General features: G+C 41.3%; 3 protein-coding genes across 3 annotated transcripts in view; 1 reads left to right on the forward strand and 2 right to left on the reverse strand.

Moving 5' to 3' along the window:
* Positions 1-19,878, reverse strand: part of LOC309700493 (uncharacterized protein) — a 2,098,293-nt gene that overhangs the window by 520,033 nt on the left and 1,558,382 nt on the right. The window lies entirely within an intron of this gene.
* Positions 1,935-8,359, forward strand: LOC309697483 (mitogen-activated protein kinase kinase kinase kinase 2-like; the record flags this gene model as incomplete). The annotated part of the gene is made up of 10 exons (XM_082519404.1): positions 1,935-2,028; positions 2,108-2,231; positions 2,391-2,449; positions 2,534-2,671; positions 3,756-3,926; positions 4,015-4,086; positions 4,162-4,248; positions 4,331-4,401; positions 4,505-4,560; positions 6,832-8,359. Coding segments are annotated over 10 exons (960 nt in total), but the record flags the coding sequence as incomplete, so codon positions are not given.
* LOC309697490 (carboxy-terminal kinesin 2-like) lies at positions 15,747-18,715 on the reverse strand (the record flags this gene model as incomplete). Its single annotated transcript, XM_082519419.1, is given in 7 exon segments — positions 15,747-16,268; positions 17,492-17,567; positions 17,719-17,735; positions 17,737-17,793; positions 17,885-18,024; positions 18,263-18,401; positions 18,533-18,715. Coding segments are annotated over 7 exon segments (657 nt in total), but the record flags the coding sequence as incomplete, so codon positions are not given.

Consider the following 19,878-nt stretch of genomic DNA (forward strand, 5'->3'; position numbering starts at 1 on the left):
CACCACGACGGTGTCGTCAGCAAACTTGATGATGGTGGTGGAGCTGGTAGTGGCCACACAGTCATATGTGTACAGAGAGTACAGCAGGGGGCTCAGAACACACCCCTGGGGGGCTCCAGTGCTGAGAGTGGTGGAGGCTGAGACATGTCCGCCCATCCTTACTGCCTGTGGTCTGCCAGTTAGGAAGTTGGAGATCCACTGACACATAGATGAGCTGAGTCCCAGATGCTCCAGCTTGGTGGTGAGTGTGGAGGGAATTATGGTATTAAATGCAGAGCTGTAGTCTATGAAGAGCATTTTAACATAATTCCCCCTTCTAGTGTCCAAGTGAGTGAGTGATGTGTGGAGGAGATGAGAGATGGCATCGTCTGTGGAACGATTTGGACGGTAAGCGAACTGTAGTGGGTCCAGTGTGTCTGGTAGTGAAGAAATGATGAAGTCTCTGACCAGGCGTTCAAAGCACTTCATCACTACTGAGGTGAGGGCTACAGGGCGATAGTCATTGAGAGAAGCAGACCATTAAGACATTTAAAAACCAATAAAAGAACTTTAAAATCGATCCTGAAATACACGGGGAGCCAATGCAGCGATTCTAAAACCGGTGTACTGTGGGCCCACCCTCTGGTCTTCGTCAGCACACGAGCTGCAGTTTTGTAAAAGTTGTAAGGGTGATATATTCTTTTTGGGGAGACCAGAGAGCAGGGCGTTACAGCAATCAATGCGACTGGTAATAAAAGCATGCATCAACATATATAGCTGAATTTTTTTAATATTTTGTACACAATAACAGAATAATTTCAGAAAAACACAAAATGACTGGTGTCAATATTATTTGCCCCACAAAAAAGGTCGAATATAAAACAATATTGCAAATATTGCACAGTTGAAAAAAAAAAAAGCACTACAGCTCAGTTGTTCCCGCCATCCTTTGTCCTCCTGTTTCCCCTCCCTCTCCCCTCCAACGACGAGTTTGATGGTGTTACGGATTCAAATATTGGGGATGGATACAAGAGGAAAAACCACAATAACAACACTGGTCCGACCGGGTTGAGTCAAACGATGATTTTAATGATCACACGCGTGGGAGATGGACACCGTACGCAGACAGCATCAGATCTCAAAATGGTGGAGCATTGATCAAACTCTTATAGCCTCTAGTGGCCCCCACCTTATCATAAAAGCCTAAACATTCACATGCTTTCTCTCACACGGCGCCTAAGCTACGACCTTGGCTCCCTGTTTATCTGCTCCTGCTGAGATGGGGCAGAAAACTCCAGCATGTTCTGTTCTCTTCTAATCAGACAAATAAGGCGATGACTTTCTGCGAACAGTATTTCTTATAACTCAGCAGTATAATGCATCATGAAACAATATCATTCATTCACAATAAATCAGCAGTCTAATGTAATGCAAATCAGTTTAACAAATGCAATAGTTATCACCTTCTTCTAATTCAGGAGAATAATGCAAACTAAAACTACATAATAATTCACAATCTTCAATTAGGGGTCTAACGTGGCATAAAATAATATTATAATACCACACTGGCAAACTTCTCCCAATGTTTCCACTGAAGGGGTTGAAAGTTAAAAAGCGCCGAAGGTTAAGTTAGGTTTGGAGTAAATCATGGATGTGCGCACGTGTTTGTGTGCAGCTTGTAGTGCAAACGTGCGTGCAGAATTCATGCAGACATGTGTAACTGGTCGTTTTGAGGTAGAAAAGAGTGATGCGCGGTCAAGCTGGTAGTTGAAAGTGTCAGTCAGAGTAGAAGAGCATTGTGTAAAAATGCAAGTAATAACAAAAAAGTGCAAGTCATTAATCGCATCACCCTGAAAAACCTGAGTAAGGAGTGCAGCTCCTGATGAAAGGAGGAGCACTGAAAACCAGGAAATGATGTTTCTGGAACAGTCTGATGACTGAAGCTGGATGTTTGAAGTCTCAGTGAACTGCTTGTCTTTTCCCCACAGCTCCTCCCTCAGCGATGTATATGGCTATATGTTATGAACAATGTGCTGATGTCCGTATCAGGTAACAAACAGCGTGACACAAACGGAGAACATTGTGTCCACTCGATAATATGCTGCTCTAAAAAGGCTCCATCCTGCAGGGAAGTCGTCCCAGCTTTACTCGCACAGCCTGCCAGCTCTGTTTGAACAGAAAGGACATCTGCACAAGAAACACAGCAGCCTGTCGCTCAGCACCAACCGCCTCACTGAGCGGATCAGTCTCAGGTACGACACGCCATCACAGATGCAGGGAAACAGGAGCTGTAGGTGCAGCAGTGTTAATAATGTCATGTATGATGCTACCACTTGATTTTGAGGAAGGAGGATACTGTAAACCCAATTTTGTCTGCTTGTTCTGACCTGGATATTCTCTGTTGGCCACAGAAAGTTTACCATATCTGTAAAGATTCCTGACACTAAAGGTTGTAGGAGGTGCAGTGTAGGTAAGCAATGCCGAGTTACTCTGGTCAGTCTGTTTGTTCACGGAGAACAACTGCAGACACTTAGTCCTGCTCTCTCTGTTTCAGCAAGAAACCCATACACAGATAGTACATATCTGTGCGGGGCTGTCCCATCTGGCCTGGTTTTACTCTTGTGGTATGAGCCTCTTCAAAAGTTCATGCATCTAAAGGTTTGTACAGATATGTCGAACTTGCCACCTGAATAAATGTCTTCCTTTCTAACTCTAACCCTATTTCCACAATGCAAACCAGCCATTAGACCTGGATTACATAAAAGTAGACAGACAGCATATCAAAATCTGAAGCTGAAGAATGTAATTGATTTTTTTTAATAACATATGCATACTTTTTATTCAAGCCCAACAAGATTTTAGAGACTAAATAAAAGAAACGTTGTATAAACGCCGTCCAAAAACACCAACAGCACCTTCTCTGGGTCCAAGCTCGTGTAACTGAATGGTTACCATGTGTTTTCTGTGCTACAGGAACAGTGTTATCAGCACACAGTTCAACGCCAGCATGCACCATTAGATCACATAGCACAGATAATTGACAGTTTTTTTGTGAATGTCTCGCACATTTCATAACGATAATGTATGTACTGTGAGAACAGAGCTCTGTGTTAAGCCTGTCTGCAGTCCTAACACAGTGCTGCTTGGAGAAACACGCCTGTGCCACAACATTATGGAAAAGTGGCATCAGTCCAAAGACGTGCAGTTAGGGGATGGATGGATGGATGGATGGATGGATGGATGGAAGGATGGATCGACGGGTGGATGGATGGATGGATGGACGGGTGGATGGATGGATGGACGGCTGGATGGATGGATGGATGGATGGATGGATGGATGGAGGGATGGGTGGGTGGATGGATGGATGGACGGATGGGTGGACGGGTGGATGGATGGATGGACGGGTGGATGGATGGATGGATGGATGGATGGATGGATGGATGGATGGATGGATGGACGGATGGATGGATGGATGGATGGATGGATGGATGTTTGGACGAACAGATGGACGGGTGGATGGATGGATGGATGTATGGATGGATGGATGGATGGATGGATGGATGGATGGACGGGTGGATGGATGGATGGATGGATGGATGGATGGATGGGTGGGTGGATGGATGGATGGATGGATGGGTGGATGGCATCGGTTTATCTTTAATCTCAAGATTTAATAATCATACAAGAATTCTGTTGTGCTGTTTTTGACGGTTGTATGAACAGGTTCAGCTCAGGTTTAACAAGCATCACTTAACCATCCATGAGAATTTATTTAGTTTTTTTTGTTTTCCTTGGTGACTGTTTCACAGCAACTCGCCATCAGACTCCCAGATTCTCTTCTCAGCTGTGTGTTGGAGTGAGAGACTGTAGTAATGATAAACCACCAACCGGCCAACAGCTCAGGTTTGATATTATAGAGCTGAACGGCGCTCCTGTTCCAGTGCCAGGTAGGACCGTTTCTGCGTGTCTCTGCTGACTTCCTGAAGCTTCGAGCTTCAACTTGTTGCAACAAGCTTCCTTCTTTCCGTGCATCAGGAGATAGTGGAGCACTCAGAGTCGTGCAGGTAACCCAGCTGGACCGAGACACTGTTCTCATCACCTTGGAAAGTAAGTCCCCTCGCATATTGTGAATCCTTCAAATGTCTTTCATGCTCATTCTCAATCTGTGTACTGTTTGGACAGGAACTGTAAAGATCGTGAACCTGCAAGGACTTCCATCCAGACAGCTGGCTGCAGAAATAGTCTTTGACTTCCCCATTGAAACACTAGGTAGAAATGATGATGTGACAAACAAAGTGAATGAGAGCTGATGTGTGTCCTGAAAGCTGAGTGACACCTCCTGTTCTGTCAGTCTGCTTGCAGGATAGTGTGCTGGCGTTCTGGAAGCATGGCCTCAAAGGGAGGAGTTTCCATTCAGATGAGGTGATGAACTAGTAAATTCATCCAACGTTGGCTGAGCTCGTATCATGTGCTCATCATATTTGTTCTAAGTCATTACACATGTGAATTTTCACTTTATAGGCAGGTAACACAAGAAATTACAGATGAGAGTCGTGTGTTCAGAGTTCTGGGAACAAACAGGTATGTTAACTGTATGCTGACAAGAGCTATCAATCACTGTGAGAAACTAGTAATCCTAGTACATCAGAAGTAATCAGGATAGTATTTTTCTTGATACTATTGTTAATAGACCTGGAAGTGATTTTCAGAGTAGCATGTGGAAGTAGCATGAATACTGCTAGCATTAATGGTAGCATTAAAGCAGGAGTCACACTAGAGTGTTTGTTCTGTTGGTTACTCAGATCCAAGGATTTAGGAAATGCAGCCTATGTGTTTGCATGCAGCCCTCCAAAGAAAAACAGCCATTAAAGTTACCAACTACCGTCTACCTGACACTTTGTACAGAAAACTACTTCCCTTAGTGCTAATTTTCTTTATTCTAGTGCCAAATCACAACAATAGTCACTTCAAGACACTGTATATTGTAAGGTAAAGGCCCTGCAATTATGGTGCACAAAGGTGAAAAACTCCCTTTTAGCAGGTGAAAACCTGAACCAGGCTGGGGGAGGGGCGGGCATCTGCTGCGATTGGTTGGGGGGGTGAGAGGAGGAAGACGGGACAAAGACAATCTGGGGAAGAGAGCCAGAGAATATTCTCAACTAATGATTGAATGCAGAGAGGTGTTTAAATAGATAGTGAGTGAAAAGGGCGACTGAAGAAGAAACACTTGGTGCATCACGGGAACCCGCCAGCAGCCTAGACTTAGGCTAACTAAGGGAGGATTCAGGGAAGAAAGGAAAGTTTGAAGCCTAATGTTAAAAGTAGAGAGGGTGTCTGTCTCCCAAACCCAAACTGGAAGCTGGTTCCACAGAAGTGGTGGCTGTAGTTCAGGTGGGGGAGCAGGTCACCTACTCCCCGTCTACATGCCAGATATCCTGCATGAAAGTTGCTCTTCGGTGCATCCGTCAGAGTATGAATGGGTGTGAACGGGTGAATGAGGCAAGCTTTGAGTGCTCAGAGTAGAAAACCACTATATAAGAACCGGTCCATTTACCATTTACCAAGAGGGGCCTGGAAACCGAAGGGTCTGGCTCCCATTTTACTTTTAAATACTTGGAACGAAGTGCTCTAATGGGGTGATATGGTACTATAAGGTCATTAAGATAAGACAGGGGCTGATTATTCAAAACCTTTTATGTGAGGATTTTGAATCTTTTATTCTGGATAAAACAGGGAGCCAATAAATGTTCTGTTTCTAGTCCCTGTCAGGACTCTTGCTGCAGCATGTTGCTCAGAGCAGTCTGGAATTGATTTTTGACTAAATAATTAAAACTAATAATAATATATTACTATATTATATTACTAACAAATCCAGGACACCCCTGTTGATCCAGCAGCTCTTAATGAAGTTTGTAATAAGAATCGTGGTGAGTTCATTAGAAATATTTCACTTTTCTTTTTTAAATCAGTCATTACTGGAATCATCTGAAGTGCAAAAACAGTGGGATTATATATGAGAAGGACGGACTCAAAGACTGTCGTGTATCACATATGTATTACATAGATGTCCAAAATCAATGCATCATTAATGAAACTGAAACAAAAGTACTGAATTTCATGTGGAAGACCAAACCTCAGCATTCAGGAAAGTCTTATACAGGAGCAAAGATAATGGACGTTACCCGGAGTTTTCCACTGTGAAACCAGGAATAACAGCTTAAAAATGTTGTTGGATTTCTGTGATCTAAATCATTGTCAGCCTGGCAGGCAAATAGCGTGGACACCAAAGTTTGTGAACGTGATAACCTGAGAACAAAGACATGTAGGATTTTAAATCGGTACCATAGGTGTGTCTACTGGGAGGCTGAGGCTTGGCGCTGGTGGCTGCCAGTACTAAGTATTATTATACAACCCTTATTTTAGTGGATCTTATCTTCTTTCCTTGTGTTTCAGTTAGTTTTTACTCAAACTGGGTGTAGAAGGAATCCCTGCAAAGGTTTCTTTTTCTTCTGTGTTATGTTTTATGTATTTCTCAGCTCTTTGCTTCCTTTTTTCTACTTTAAACTTGTTTGTATGCTGGTGTGTAAATGTTCACACTTATCATAAAGTTTAAAAAAAGTAGTAGGCGTGGTGATGAGCAGGAACAGGAGTAAAACTCCAGTAAGTGTACCAGTACTGTACCAGTGTGTAGCATTAAAGTCAAACTACAGTGGTTGTAGTATCAGTAGAGTAGTGTTAGTACTAGAGGTGGGAGGAGTAGAAGCAGGTGGAGGCACTGGCTTTAGGTTAGTACTGCCTTTCTCTGGTTCTCCTTTACAACTCATCTCCTTCTCATTTGCTGACAATGTGCAGAGCCATCATCCTTCAGAGCACACCGACTGATGACCCGTCAGCACTGAGCAGCCTGTACATCCTGACAGGACACGAAAGCAGCTACTGAGAGAGGACACGGGGCTTCTCTTTCGACGGTGTTACCAAAGAAAAGCACAGCCTGTCTGTAACTGTGGGGTGGAAACGATGCTCTGTTTCACTGAGGCTGTGCCAGGAAACGGTTCAATGCTGGGAATGACAAATGTTAGGAAGGTATCCTGCTGACTGTCCAGCCTTCACCTGTACACAAGACACCTGTCAAGGTCCTCGCTGGGGTTATAGTTGATAAAGCTTTCTAGCTTTTCTTGTCTATTCAGCTTACCTACTTAAATCAGACCTTTCTGTTAAAGCTAATGCAGACTCCACTGATCCGCCCGCTCAGTGTGGACGGGAGAATAACCTGAACATGGCCTCTGGGACATCATCGTACTGATGTTATGAAGCGCTCAGTCAGGTTTTCTTCTTGATCAGACTGAGGGGCAGACTGAGTGTGTTTTGGTGCCTCAACATTCAGTCATATTCTGTAAAGCCATTTTCTGTCTGCATGCTGCACATAACCTCTTTGGACCAGAGTGCTGTGACACCTACACCTTACACCTGCAGGAGCTGCTCGGCCATAGAAAGCTGCTCTGTGAAGTGCACGGCTTTTTTGCCAGTGTTGATCTTATGGGTTTAATGTAATAACTAATTTTTCACATCATCGTCTGAGTCGTAATCCCAACGAGGAAACCTGGAATGTAAAACTTGATGGACGCTCCAGCTGAAGAGTGAAGTGTCAGACTTTTAATGGATCTTTCAAGCATTAGCGTACTTACAATGGCAGAAACAGTGCCACGTCTAAAGCATAGGAGCCATCTTCATCTCATTCTTCCCATTTCATGCAAGTTTCTTCTCATCCTCAGATGGACAGAATTTGGTTTGCTGACTTCATTCAGTCACACCATACTAGAGCATAAAAAGTGGAAATAAACTGGTCAGTAAGAAAGTGTGATGCTTGAAAGTATAGCGTAAGGACAGCAGCAGCACTGCATTTACAGCTGATATGATGACTTCAGCATCTTTAAAGAACTGTGAAGGAATTATCAGTGCTAACACAACCTTAAGCACGTGATGTGACCGTATACACTGCTTACACTTTCAGTATCCTTACTTAAAGAGAACATCTCAGAAAAAAGTACAGTTAGCAAGAAGCTTTGAGAACAAGGCAGTGTTATTGTATGCTAACCACCGTGGTGGTGTAGCTTGTCCTGATAAAAAGTGAATGTGGTCACATTATACTTGTTAACTAAAATGAAAAAATAAAATAATTCCACTACATGGGTAAAGATATTTATGATATTTATGGAAAGGATACTATAAAAGTAACACTGGCCTTTCCATGAGAGAAACTTGAAGTACAGTATGCATGTTGAGATTAATGTTTGTTTAATATGTTTTTGCTACTATGTGAAGATGTGATGTTATTAACAACACAGAATAGACAGAAATAAAGATTTTCATATCTCTTGGAGTTTTATGAAGAGTTTGTTGGGTTGTTCTTCTTTGAATGTGTGGATCGATGCTTCTGCGATTTATATCTTAATCCTTCAATTTGTAAAAAACATTTTGAATTCCGTTTGAGAAGATAAATGAAGGTTCTTGCGTTCAAGTGGAGGCTCTAGCAGACTGAGAAAGTAACTGCATAACTGGTCAAAGGAGCTTGTAAAGAAAAGCGTCTGGACTTCTTTAAGTTACTTGAAGACGTTTCACCTCTCATCCGAGAAGCTTCTTCAGTTCTAAGGTCAAATGGTGGAGAGTCCCAGATAACTGCATAACTGTGTTATTCCTGCACCCATAGCAGCAAGTAAGTGAAGGCAGTGATGAGGGCTGATGAGTTCTCAGATCACTCAGTCAGTCTCTGAGCGTCACCTTTATTGTGATCGCGCACTTTAAGCTTTCATGCCTGTATTTTTGCACAATTGTGATAATACTGTATTGAAAGAAATCTGTGCACAGACGAACATGGGGTGGCTTTGCTCAGGTAGTAGAGGAAGGTGCTTCAATCCCCGTCTGCATGCCAAATATCCCTGGGCAAGATACCAACCCAGAGTTGCTCTCCGAATGTGTGTGAACATTACACAGAAAGTGCTTACAGAGAAAAGTGCTTGCGTACACCTGAATGAGGCAAGTTCTTTAAAGTGCTTTGAGTACTATATAAGAACCAGTCCATTTACATCGCCAAAGCACTCAATACTCTCTTTACGAAGTTCTCTGTAGTTTGTTTCTCCAGCACCATATTTGACCGCGGTCAAGTGAGCCCTCACTTACGACCACACAGTCAAGCCAGCCGCACCTAAAATGTTGTTGCACTATTCTTATGCATATTACGGTACGGGTGCCGACTGGCTTAGAAATGCAGTCTTTTGTGTCCTGACCAGAGATGGGCAGTAACGCGTTACTTGTAATCCGATTACTTTTTTCAAGTAACAAGTAAAGTAAGGGATTACTATTGCAAAAACGATAATTAGATTACCGTTACTTTCCCGTAGGAACGCTGCGTTACTAAAACAGTGATTTTTTTGCGAGAATGTCTCATGACAGTGACGTAAGCAAGTGCAACGTCCGTGACAACAGCTGTGTGCAGATCAACAATGGATAATATATCGAGTGCGGGAGAGAGTATGAGCGTGCAGCGTTTAAAGCGTGGAAGTACTGACCTTACTTTGAGTTTGATTCCATAAAAAGTGACAAAAACATTAGTGTCCGTTGTGCGTGGGAAGAAAACTTCTTTTTACGGCGAAAAAAACCCCTAAACTTCCAAGCAAGCACCGAGTGCGCTACGACGTAATGGGAAAGTCACAGAGAAACTCGCGGATTCTTCAACTGACCGCGGCACACCTGCACCAGGGTAAACCTCCGCCTACCCTGCTCCTGCTTTACAGGTGAAAATAGAGCCAAAGGACCGCTAGTCTTTGATTTTATTTATTTTCTGCTGTGTTTTACTTGCATCTATTTGAAAGAGTGAGTGTAAACACAAAAAATATTTTATTTTATGTGCTGGAATGGGCAGAAAATAAGTTTAAATATTAAACAAATTTCTTCCAGTCAGAGAATGTTACATATAATTCAATTTTTGCTTGATGCATAAAGTTAAAAGATTAAAACTAATTAAACAAGTTTTAAAAAGAGAGACTTTTCCATTTGATTACATTTTATATGATGAATTATGCAGAAAAAGTAGAATTGGGCTGAAAGATCTATCGCTTTATCACCTATTCAGGTTGTAAATCGTGTTTTTTAAAAGTAACTAAGTAATTAATTACTTTTGAAAATAAGTAATCAGTAAAGTAACAGGATTACTTTTTGGGGGAAGTAATCAGTAATTAGTTACTGATTACTTTTTTCAAGTAACTTGACCAACTCTGGTCCTGACACTATTGTACTTCACAATCCACTCCCAGTTTTGGTTCATCTCCACTTTTCCACTTTTTCCACTCCACCCTGTGATCCACAGCCCAAATTACTGTACGATTCAGAGAAAATTAACAGTAAAATTTACCCAATTTACTGTACTGTACTCTATATTTTCTCATATTTGAGCTCAGATTACAGGAAAACTGTAAGAGGTGACACTGATATCTCACTAGATTCTGACTCTGGGTGACCCCCACACACCCAAGATTACTGTACGGTTTCTGAGATTGCTTTGTTAACCCTCTCAAGGCAGGCATTGCAGATATGCAACAGTTAAAAGCTAACAACCTGATCACCCCACATACATATTTCATGAGTTTTTTACTCAGAAGTACCACTGCAGGTATTCTTTTGTGCATTAGCAACAAAAACTTAATTTGAGCCTGAGAGGGTTAAGCATGAGTATGACAAAGGCTAAGAAAATATACTGCCTACAATAATATCAAATTTAAACAACAAATTACAAAATTGCCACACCTGCTGTTATTGCCAGGTGTTCGATAGAGCATTATTTAGTCATAAAAAAAACATATCACTGAAATATCATCAGTAAAAGAAACACTCTGTCATGGTCCTGGGTCAGTGACCCAGTGCTTTTAGTTATCATTTTCTAGTTTATGATGATGATGATGATTATTATTATTGTTTGAGTTCTATGTGTGATATTCGGTCTGCCTTTGAGTCTGTGTCTCTGTCTGTCTATGGTGTCACCCCATCTGTTTGTGAAGCTGTCTGTTTAGATCTGTGTCTTGTTTGGTTCCCCGTGTCTGAGTTTCCTGTTTTATTGTGAAGGTCTCTGTCTGATGTGAGTATGTTCAGTTTACATTTCCCCTGTCCCATCAGCTCTGATTTCTCCCAGCTGTGTTGCCCTCCTGTCTCTCATCCCCTGATTACTGGTGTGTGTGTATTTAAGCCCTGTGTGTTCTCCTGCATGTTGCCGGTTTGTCTGTATTACTCAGTGTATCCACCGTGCCTTCTCCTTGCTTTTCATCGTCATTCTCCTCTGCTCGTTTTCAATCAGGATTGTGCTCTGTAGTTTAGTTGTTTCCCAGTTTAGTTTAGTTCGAGCCCCGTTTGCTGTTTGTCCACATTCTTTTTGTGTTCAATAAATCACCTTCACTTCTCCACGACTGCCTGTGATTGGATCCTCATTTATTCCGCACGGCTCGCCTCGGCAGCCGTGACACACTCACTATGTAAGACATGTTAGCAAATTCAGTTAATAAATAATGTATCAAATCTATACAGATGTTTGAAGGTATATTGCAAAGCACGTTTGTTTCTTATGGCTTACAAATGTGTTTGCCTTTAACATAATTTACATTTTATTTATACAGTTTCACAGACGAAACAAAATAGGTTTCCTGAACTGTTCTTCGTGGCCTAATTTTGAATCCTTCTGAGGGGGATGCATTATCCATGAAGGTGGGCAATTTGTTCGTCGATCTCTGACCCTCGCTGACTCTGACGCCTCCTAATTCTGCTTCCAGCCTCGCTGATTAATTTGTTGTCACTGATGCTGTCACCAGTTGTACACAACATCTGTTTGTCCACCAGTCTAATCTGTAATTCAGGTGAACCCAGAATTACCTGCATCTTTGTAATGTTTCAGAAAATATACACTATATGTTGATGGGCTTTGTCCCACTTTTCTTTCCTTTATAAGTAAGAATCTCTGTGGTTTTAATGACAATTCATATACAGATTGTGGAGGACATTTTATTCAACACTCAAAAAAGTTCCTCACTAGCAGACTGTAGTACAATTTCAGCCCACAGTTAATAAACCCATCCAATGCAGCGTTATCAGAGAAATTATGCAAGTGTTATGTTTGTATGTACTGGTAATCTATTTATCATTTATCATGATTCCTGCTCTGATGATTACTTTCTTCTCCTTCTGTAATTTTAACAGATAAAGGATGTTGAACATTAAGCTCCAAACAGGATGAATGAGGAAGACCACAGAGGAGAATCGTGGATGTAGTGAAAGAATATATGCAGATGGTTTTTTCATGGTGGAGGAGCAACTTCTGATACCATCTTAAAGAAAAAACACATAAAATTGAAGAGTAAAAATAATGACAACAATATGTCTAAATTTTTTATTAATTCTTTAGAGCAAATGCAGTCTTGTCATGGTCAGAGTTGCCCACTCATATTTAACTAATTCAAATACAATTACTCCATTTAAATGCTTATGCTCTAATAAAAGGCATCGTTTAATACTTCTGCCATGACAACCCAAATAAATCAATGAGAGGGAAACGGGAAGATTAGTCGTCAGGCAAGGTTTACTGTTCATTTACCATGCCTTGATAACAGTAAGCTTAACAAAAGAAAAATGTTGGCGACGAGAAAAGGTGTTCTGTCAAAACATCCTACCGTAGCGTAAATTTATAGTCTTGTCTATCAATCCGTGCTACCTTATCAGAATATGCTACCTTACGTGGTTAATGGCTCCGTTGTATAGGTAGCGTGTTCAGATGACCCAATCACACTATTAAAACATGCTTCCTGCTGGGATTTATATAGGTAGCATGTTCAGATGGTCCAATCACACGATTAAAACATGCTTCCTGCTGGGATTTATATAGGTAGCATGTTCAGATGGTCCAATCACACTATTAAAACATGCTTCCTGCTTGGATTTATATAGGTAGGGTGTTCAGATGACCCAATCACACTATTAAAACATGCTTCCTGCTGGGATTTATATAGGTAGCATGTTCAGATGACCCAATCACACTATTAAAACATGCTTCCTGCTGGGATTTATATAGGTAGCATGTTCAGATGGCCAAATCACACTATTAAAACATGCTTCCTGCTGGGATTTATATAGGTAGGGTGTTCAGATGGCCCAATCACACTATTAAAACATGCTTCCTGCTTGGATTTATATAGGTAGGGTGTTCAGATGACCCAATCACACTATTAAAACATGCTTCCTGCTGGGATTTATATAGGTAGCATGTTCAGATGGCCCAATCACACTATTAAAACATGCTTCCTGCTGGGATTTATATAGGTAGGGTGTTCAGATGACCCAATCACACTATTAAAACATGCTTCCTGCTGGGATTTATATAGGTAGCATGTTCAGATGGCCCAATCACACTATTAAAACATGCTTCCTGCTTGGATTTATATAGGTAGGGTGTTCAGATGACCCAATCACACTATTAAAACATGCTTCCTGCTGGGATTTATATAGGTAGCATGTTCAGATGGCCCAATCACACTATTAAAACATGCTTCCTGCTTGGATTTATATAGGTAGGGTGTTCAGATGACCCAATCACACTATTAAAACATGCTTCCTGCTGGGATTTATATAGGTAGGGTGTTCAGATGACCCAATCACACTATTAAAACATGCTTCCTGCTGGGATTTATATAGGTAGCATGTTCAGATGGCCCAATCACACTATTAAAACATGCTTCCTGCTTGGATTTATATAGGTAGGGTGTTCAGATGACCCAATCACACTATTAAAACATGCTTCCTGCTGGGATTTATATAGGTAGGGTGTTCAGATGACCCAATCACACTATTAAAACATGCTTCCTGCTGGGATTTATATAGGTAGCATGTTCAGATGACCCAATCACACTATTAAAACATGCTTCCTGCTGGGATTTATATAGGTAGCATGTTCAGATGGCCCAATCACACTATTAAAACATGCTTCCTGCTTGGATTTATATAGGTAGGGTGTTCAGATGACCCAATCACACTATTAAAACATGCTTCCTGCTTGGATTTATATAGGTAGCATGTTCAGATGACCCAATCACACTATTAAAACATGCTTCCTGCTTGGATTTATATAGGTAGCATGTTCAGATGGCCCAATCACACTATTAAAACATGCTTCCTGCTGGGATTTATATAGGTAGCATGTTCAGATGACCCAATCACACTATTAAAACATGCTTCCTGCTTGGATTTATATAGGTAGCATGTTCAGATGGCCCAATCACACTATTAAAACATGCTTCCTGCTGGGATTTATATAGGTAGGGTGTTCAGATGACCCAATCACACTATTAAAACATGCTTCCTGCTGGGATTTATATAGGTAGCGTGTTCAGATGACCCAATCACACTATTAAAACATGCTTCCTGCTGGGATTTATATAGGTAGCATGTTCAGATGGCTAAATCACACTATTAAAACATGCTTCCTGCTGGGATTTATATAGGTAGCATGTTCAGATGGCCAAATCACACTATACATAACATAAGTGGTGGCTCGTCCGGGATCTTTGGACATTTTAGTGGAGACTGAATGTCAGTTTGTTTTGCTTTTAAGTGGGTGAGTGATGGTGTTCAGTGTAATTGAGCAAACTCCCTTTAGTGTGTTTCAGCTGGGTGACTGTGCTGCCCTTCCATCGAAGCACTTGTTTGTTGTTTTGCTTTATTGTTTTAGTTTGTGTTTGGTGGCTATCCTGGGTGGGGGTACGCTTCAGAGTTTGGTAGGAGACTATATCTCTGGTCTGCTGCCTGCTCTCGAGTTCGCGTTTAAAGTTGCCTCGAGCCTGGTACACCACTGAAGACTAGGGTAGGGAAAGTAAGGGATTTGTTGTTTTTAGTGTACTTTTGGTTTTGTGTTGTAGCAGGTCAGGTAATCATTTTGGGTTTGACTGTTGTGCTCTTTTGTGTTGGTCACATGTTACTTTTTGTGTGTTCAGTGTGGCAACTTCAGATCCTCATGTAGGGGCATCCATGCTTAAAGATGCCAACTTGCTTCAGAGGAACTTTTAATTTGTTTAGGGGTCCTAGAGGAACCCTTTTAAGGGAGGAGGTGTTACGTCCCTCTGCAGCTTCTAATCGTCTCAGTGTTTTCAGCTGGTGCTAATTGGCCACACCTAGTCAGGTGTGGATAAAAGCATACCTGAGGCAAGCTTCCCGGCAGTGCACTAGTCTTTGCCTTGGTGGCACCAGCCATTTTAGCCAACCTGGTTTTCCATTTTAGGATGAAACCTCTTCTCACCCACACTCTGCTATTCATCTCTGTTTTTATGTTGCGGCTTTTGAGCCGGGTCGTAACACTGAAGATTACAAAGATCAACATTAAGACCAGTCTGTGCATTCAAAGCAGTGACAGAAAAGAGTGTGGGGCATTAACCCCCACTCACTGAAATGGCATCCAAGATGCCTTCATAACTTTAAGAAAAGGAAAGAAAAAAGGCAATAAAATGCAACAGCCTTTAAATTTGGTTTTATTTGTAGAGTAAATGTAATAGCGTACATGTTAAATAAACATTTAATTCCCACGAAACATACTAATGATATGGCAGACATCGAAACAGGTAAAAGAAACAATCATATTTATTCATTTTCATTAATTTAAAATACCCTTTACAAAGTATATATATATAGAAACATAATCCAACATATGTGGAAAAAAAACAAAAAAAACTGACACCCTACTTTAAACGCACATATATAAAAGTTACTCTTTTAATAATTTCTACTTTGTTGTCCTGATGACGCAGTCGTTCACCTGCATGTGGTGCAATCCAATTAGGCTGTCAGTAGTACTTCAGGTCTCCCAGCCCTTTGCCAGACAGGAGGAGACACCAACCCCCAGGTAACTCAAACAAAGATGTATTAATATAACATAAAACAGAGCTTTGACCTTGCAAGGTTAATATGTGTGCACGCCATATAAACATTGGAAGGTGTGATGGAAAAATGAATACATTTAATAAAGAAACGATATTGAACAATAAATGGAATATTTTAAAGTAGTGACTGTAAATTAAACTAAAGTGAATCAACGGGTGGTGAGGTGTGGAGCTTACCATGTGTGGCATGCCATCACACATGGCAACTGTCATGACCAACTCAGCGTGGAAACCTGAGATGAACCTAAAAAGTAGAAAACTCAGGGTTTTTTTTTTAAATAATTTCTACTTTTTGTTGGCAGTCGCTGTCCTGATGACGCAGTCGTTCACCTGTGGGGGAGAAAACAAAACAAAATTGTCAAAAATGTTAAAGTTACAGTGAAACTTCAAATCCTTGTACAATTCAGTGGTATTTATACTGTAAACTTAATCCCTATGCTGTAAACTGACATGTAACTCTAGGAATCACTCATTTCAGCCACCTTTGCCACCATTTTCCACATTAATTAGAAGAAGAAATTAAATAAATGAATCGATTAGCTCAAAGAAATTCCACTGCAGACGAGTGTTTTGGTGGTTAAACTGCAAAGCAAGCCACGCACATGGTGCAGGCCACTTCTGTGGGCTCTATCAGGGATTTATGTGACTAGTCGACTAATTGTCACTAGTCTGTATCAGACTTACCAGTCGTTCAATCTAATTGTTAACATTTTAATTGATGCCCAATGCTGGTACATTGTGTTCTAAATGTTAGGCAGCGATCTACCACCAGATGGTGCACTGTTGTTGAGAAACGCCATAAATCTATTAATCTACCCTGATCTTCTTGTTAACACTGAGATCGCAGATACACGCAGAGGAAATTAGTTTCCTGAGAGGTGGAAAACCTCTCCTTTAGGAGAGCAGTTAAGTCAATGGGGGAGGGGCTCAGAGTAGAGTCACTACTCCTTCACATCAAAAGGTGACAGCCACCTTGGCCAGGAGGCTGTTCCAGCTGGGCACGTCCTACCAGTAGGAGGCCCCAGCATCCTTGGTCATGCTAGCCAGTTTACATCTATCAGCTGTGGTCAGGAGTAGTCCTTCCTGCTGCCCCCACAACCTGACTAGAAAACGGCTGTATAATGTATTACCTGAATCATTCTCGCCACACTTAGACGTACTTTTAGATTCTCAAATGATTGTCATATTTTAATAGAACATCTTTTGTAGTAATGCATTTTCATTTGTATTTAACAGAATGTGATAAATGGTTTAAGATACCTCTGCGTCTAGTTTGACAGTTTCTATTAATCAGTTCTGAAAATCAACTCAATATCTGAATGTTCCTTAGTTTTACATTAGTTGGTTAGTCTAATTATTTCCCCCTCGATTAGTCGACTAGTAAATAAGACGCCAGGAACATCCCTACTCTTCAGACAAAATGTGAGTATGAATTACACACCAAGGTATTAAAATGGATATGGAGTATGGCTTTGGTTTACCATAAACAGCTGATGTAAGGACATCATTAATGTACTCTGTCCAATGAACACTGGAAACAAGACTGCACTGACCTTGCTGGCAAACCTCAATGAGTTCAGAGTTTCCCCAAAGCTGTCGGGCTCCGGAGCAATGTTAACAAACATCAAGCTGCAAATAAAGACATCCAAAATTAGTGCCAAAGAATAAACAATCACAATCTGAAGTGATGAGATCAAACGCTGTTAAATATTTTTTGGGGATAAATTCCTTCAGTTTTATGTGTCGTCATTATAAAGATTTGTGATGTCAACAAACTCACGTTTTGCCGTTTCCCCCCCAAACATCCCTGAAGGAGGTACGTGAGCTTCGAGTTCCTGTAAGCTACGTAAGTCTCCTGGAACACAAAGGCCAAAAAAATCATTAATACTGTAAATGTAAAGAAAGCAGGTGTGACATCTAAGACTACAGAAACTGCAGCTGCAGACCTTTTTGGCCAGAGCGGCGATAACGACGCCCAGGTTGGACAGTGAGCTGTTGATGGCGGTCATCTCTTTGAAACGGTCACCCTGAGACTGGCTCTTCACCATTCGCTCACTGCCAGCCAAGTCCACCAGGCACAGAGTGGCTACACACACAGAGAAAACCAACTCTTATAGGAAGCAGTGATCCGTTTTTCCTTCCATTAAAGGTAGTTTTAATACTTTACAAAACACTTCTTTTAGCGCTCAGGGGCTCAAACATTAACGTTGAGTCATCAGAGCAGATTTTGCACTGGTTACAGTAACAATAACTAACCAGACTAAATATTATAGATCCAAAAAGAAGAAACCACATTCCTGATGCTGGTACTTCCAGTGTGATACATTTGCACTTGACATCCCTGCCGGCATTAACTCCCTCAATATCCAGCTGGAAGACTGAGTGGGAGCGAGACGAGCGGTCATTCTGGGCTGTCTGGGCAGTGGAGCGATTCTGATTGGCCAAAGCAATCAGACGGAGAACCTGAGAGGACGAGGGAACGTTTTAAAACATAGAGCATCGATAAAGTTTGATGTATTTTCAAAGTTTGGTAACAATTTGTCAGCAGATTTGAAATTAATTTGTTCTGAGCTACAGATGTCTGTCTGCTGTACCTGATCCTCATTGGAGACCCGCTCATAGGTGAGATTAGTGATTGTCAATTCGTTGCTGGCTGTCTTGCGGATCTCATGCTCAGGTCTCTTGCTGGACTTGCCGGTGAACACAAGGTCCCTCAGGGTCTCATTGTAAATTTCGACGAAGCTCGCTGTGAACGTGAACTGTGAAGTGAGTGGGGGTTAATGCCCCACACTCTTTTCTGTCACTGCTTTGAATGCACAGACTGGTCTTAATGTTGATCTTTGTAATCTTCAGTGTTACGACCCGGCTCAAAAGCCGCAACATAAAAACAGAGATGAATAGCAGAGTGTGGGTGAGAAGCGGTTTCATCCTAAAATGGAAAACCAGGTTGGCTAAAATGGCTGGTGCCACCAAGGCAAAGACTAGTGCACTGCCGGGAAGCTTGCCTCAGGTATGCTTTTATCCACACCTGACTAGGTGTGGCCAATTAGCACCAGCTGAAAACACTGAGACGATTAGAAGCTGCAGAGGGACGTAACATTCAGTATTGATATTTGTAAATGTAAACTATGAGGATTTATTTATTTTTAATTCTTTTCTTTTTTTTTTCTTTTTTTCCCTCTTTTTTTCTTTTTCCAAATAAATGTCCCGATTGAGTAATGAAACTAACCCAAAGGAGAATTCTAACAATATTAGACAGGCCATTCAATATGCTTTATCGTGGACAACTCGTGGCTAAAAACCCACACACACACACACACACACACAAACCTCTAATCAAACATGAAAACGGATAATCCGGCTGAAGCTTCAGACAGCCGTCAGACAGTGAAACACTGCCATCTGCTGGACTCGAATAACAAAGACGCTGCTTTGACGGGTGAGGGAGTTTCAACAAGTCTGCAACGACTCAAGCATCAAACTACAGAACTATTCTAGCGGACATGGTGCTCTAATGACTGCTTCATTAACGCAGGTCAGAAAGGATCAAACATATCAATAAATCATAAAACACAAAACGTCTCTTATTGCCCAGGGCTCAGGAAGTGAGTGTGTTCCTTATAGCCTATTAAACCTTAGCAGGTTATTTTGATGTGTTACAGATGAAACAGCTATCCAGTAACATTCAGCTACAAAAACGCTTTTTTATAATTACTTTTTTACAGCTTCGCACTTTTACACAAGTTTTATCATCAGTGTCACAATGGCTGCTGCTAAAATTGAGTACAAGATATTTGTTGGCCTGATTAAAAGGTCTTGATGCGTGCTCAATCATCAGGGAAGTAAATCTCCAAAAGTTGATTCTGTTCTTCTGGACGTAGCGTTTTCAGTCAGAGAAACCAGCCGACTGAAGGAACAATGGGCTGGGAGGTCAGTTCCT

Source organism: Aulonocara stuartgranti (assembly GCF_965226115.1).
Source record: "Aulonocara stuartgranti genome assembly, chromosome: 3".
Taxonomy (NCBI): domain Eukaryota; kingdom Metazoa; phylum Chordata; class Actinopteri; order Cichliformes; family Cichlidae; genus Aulonocara; species Aulonocara stuartgranti.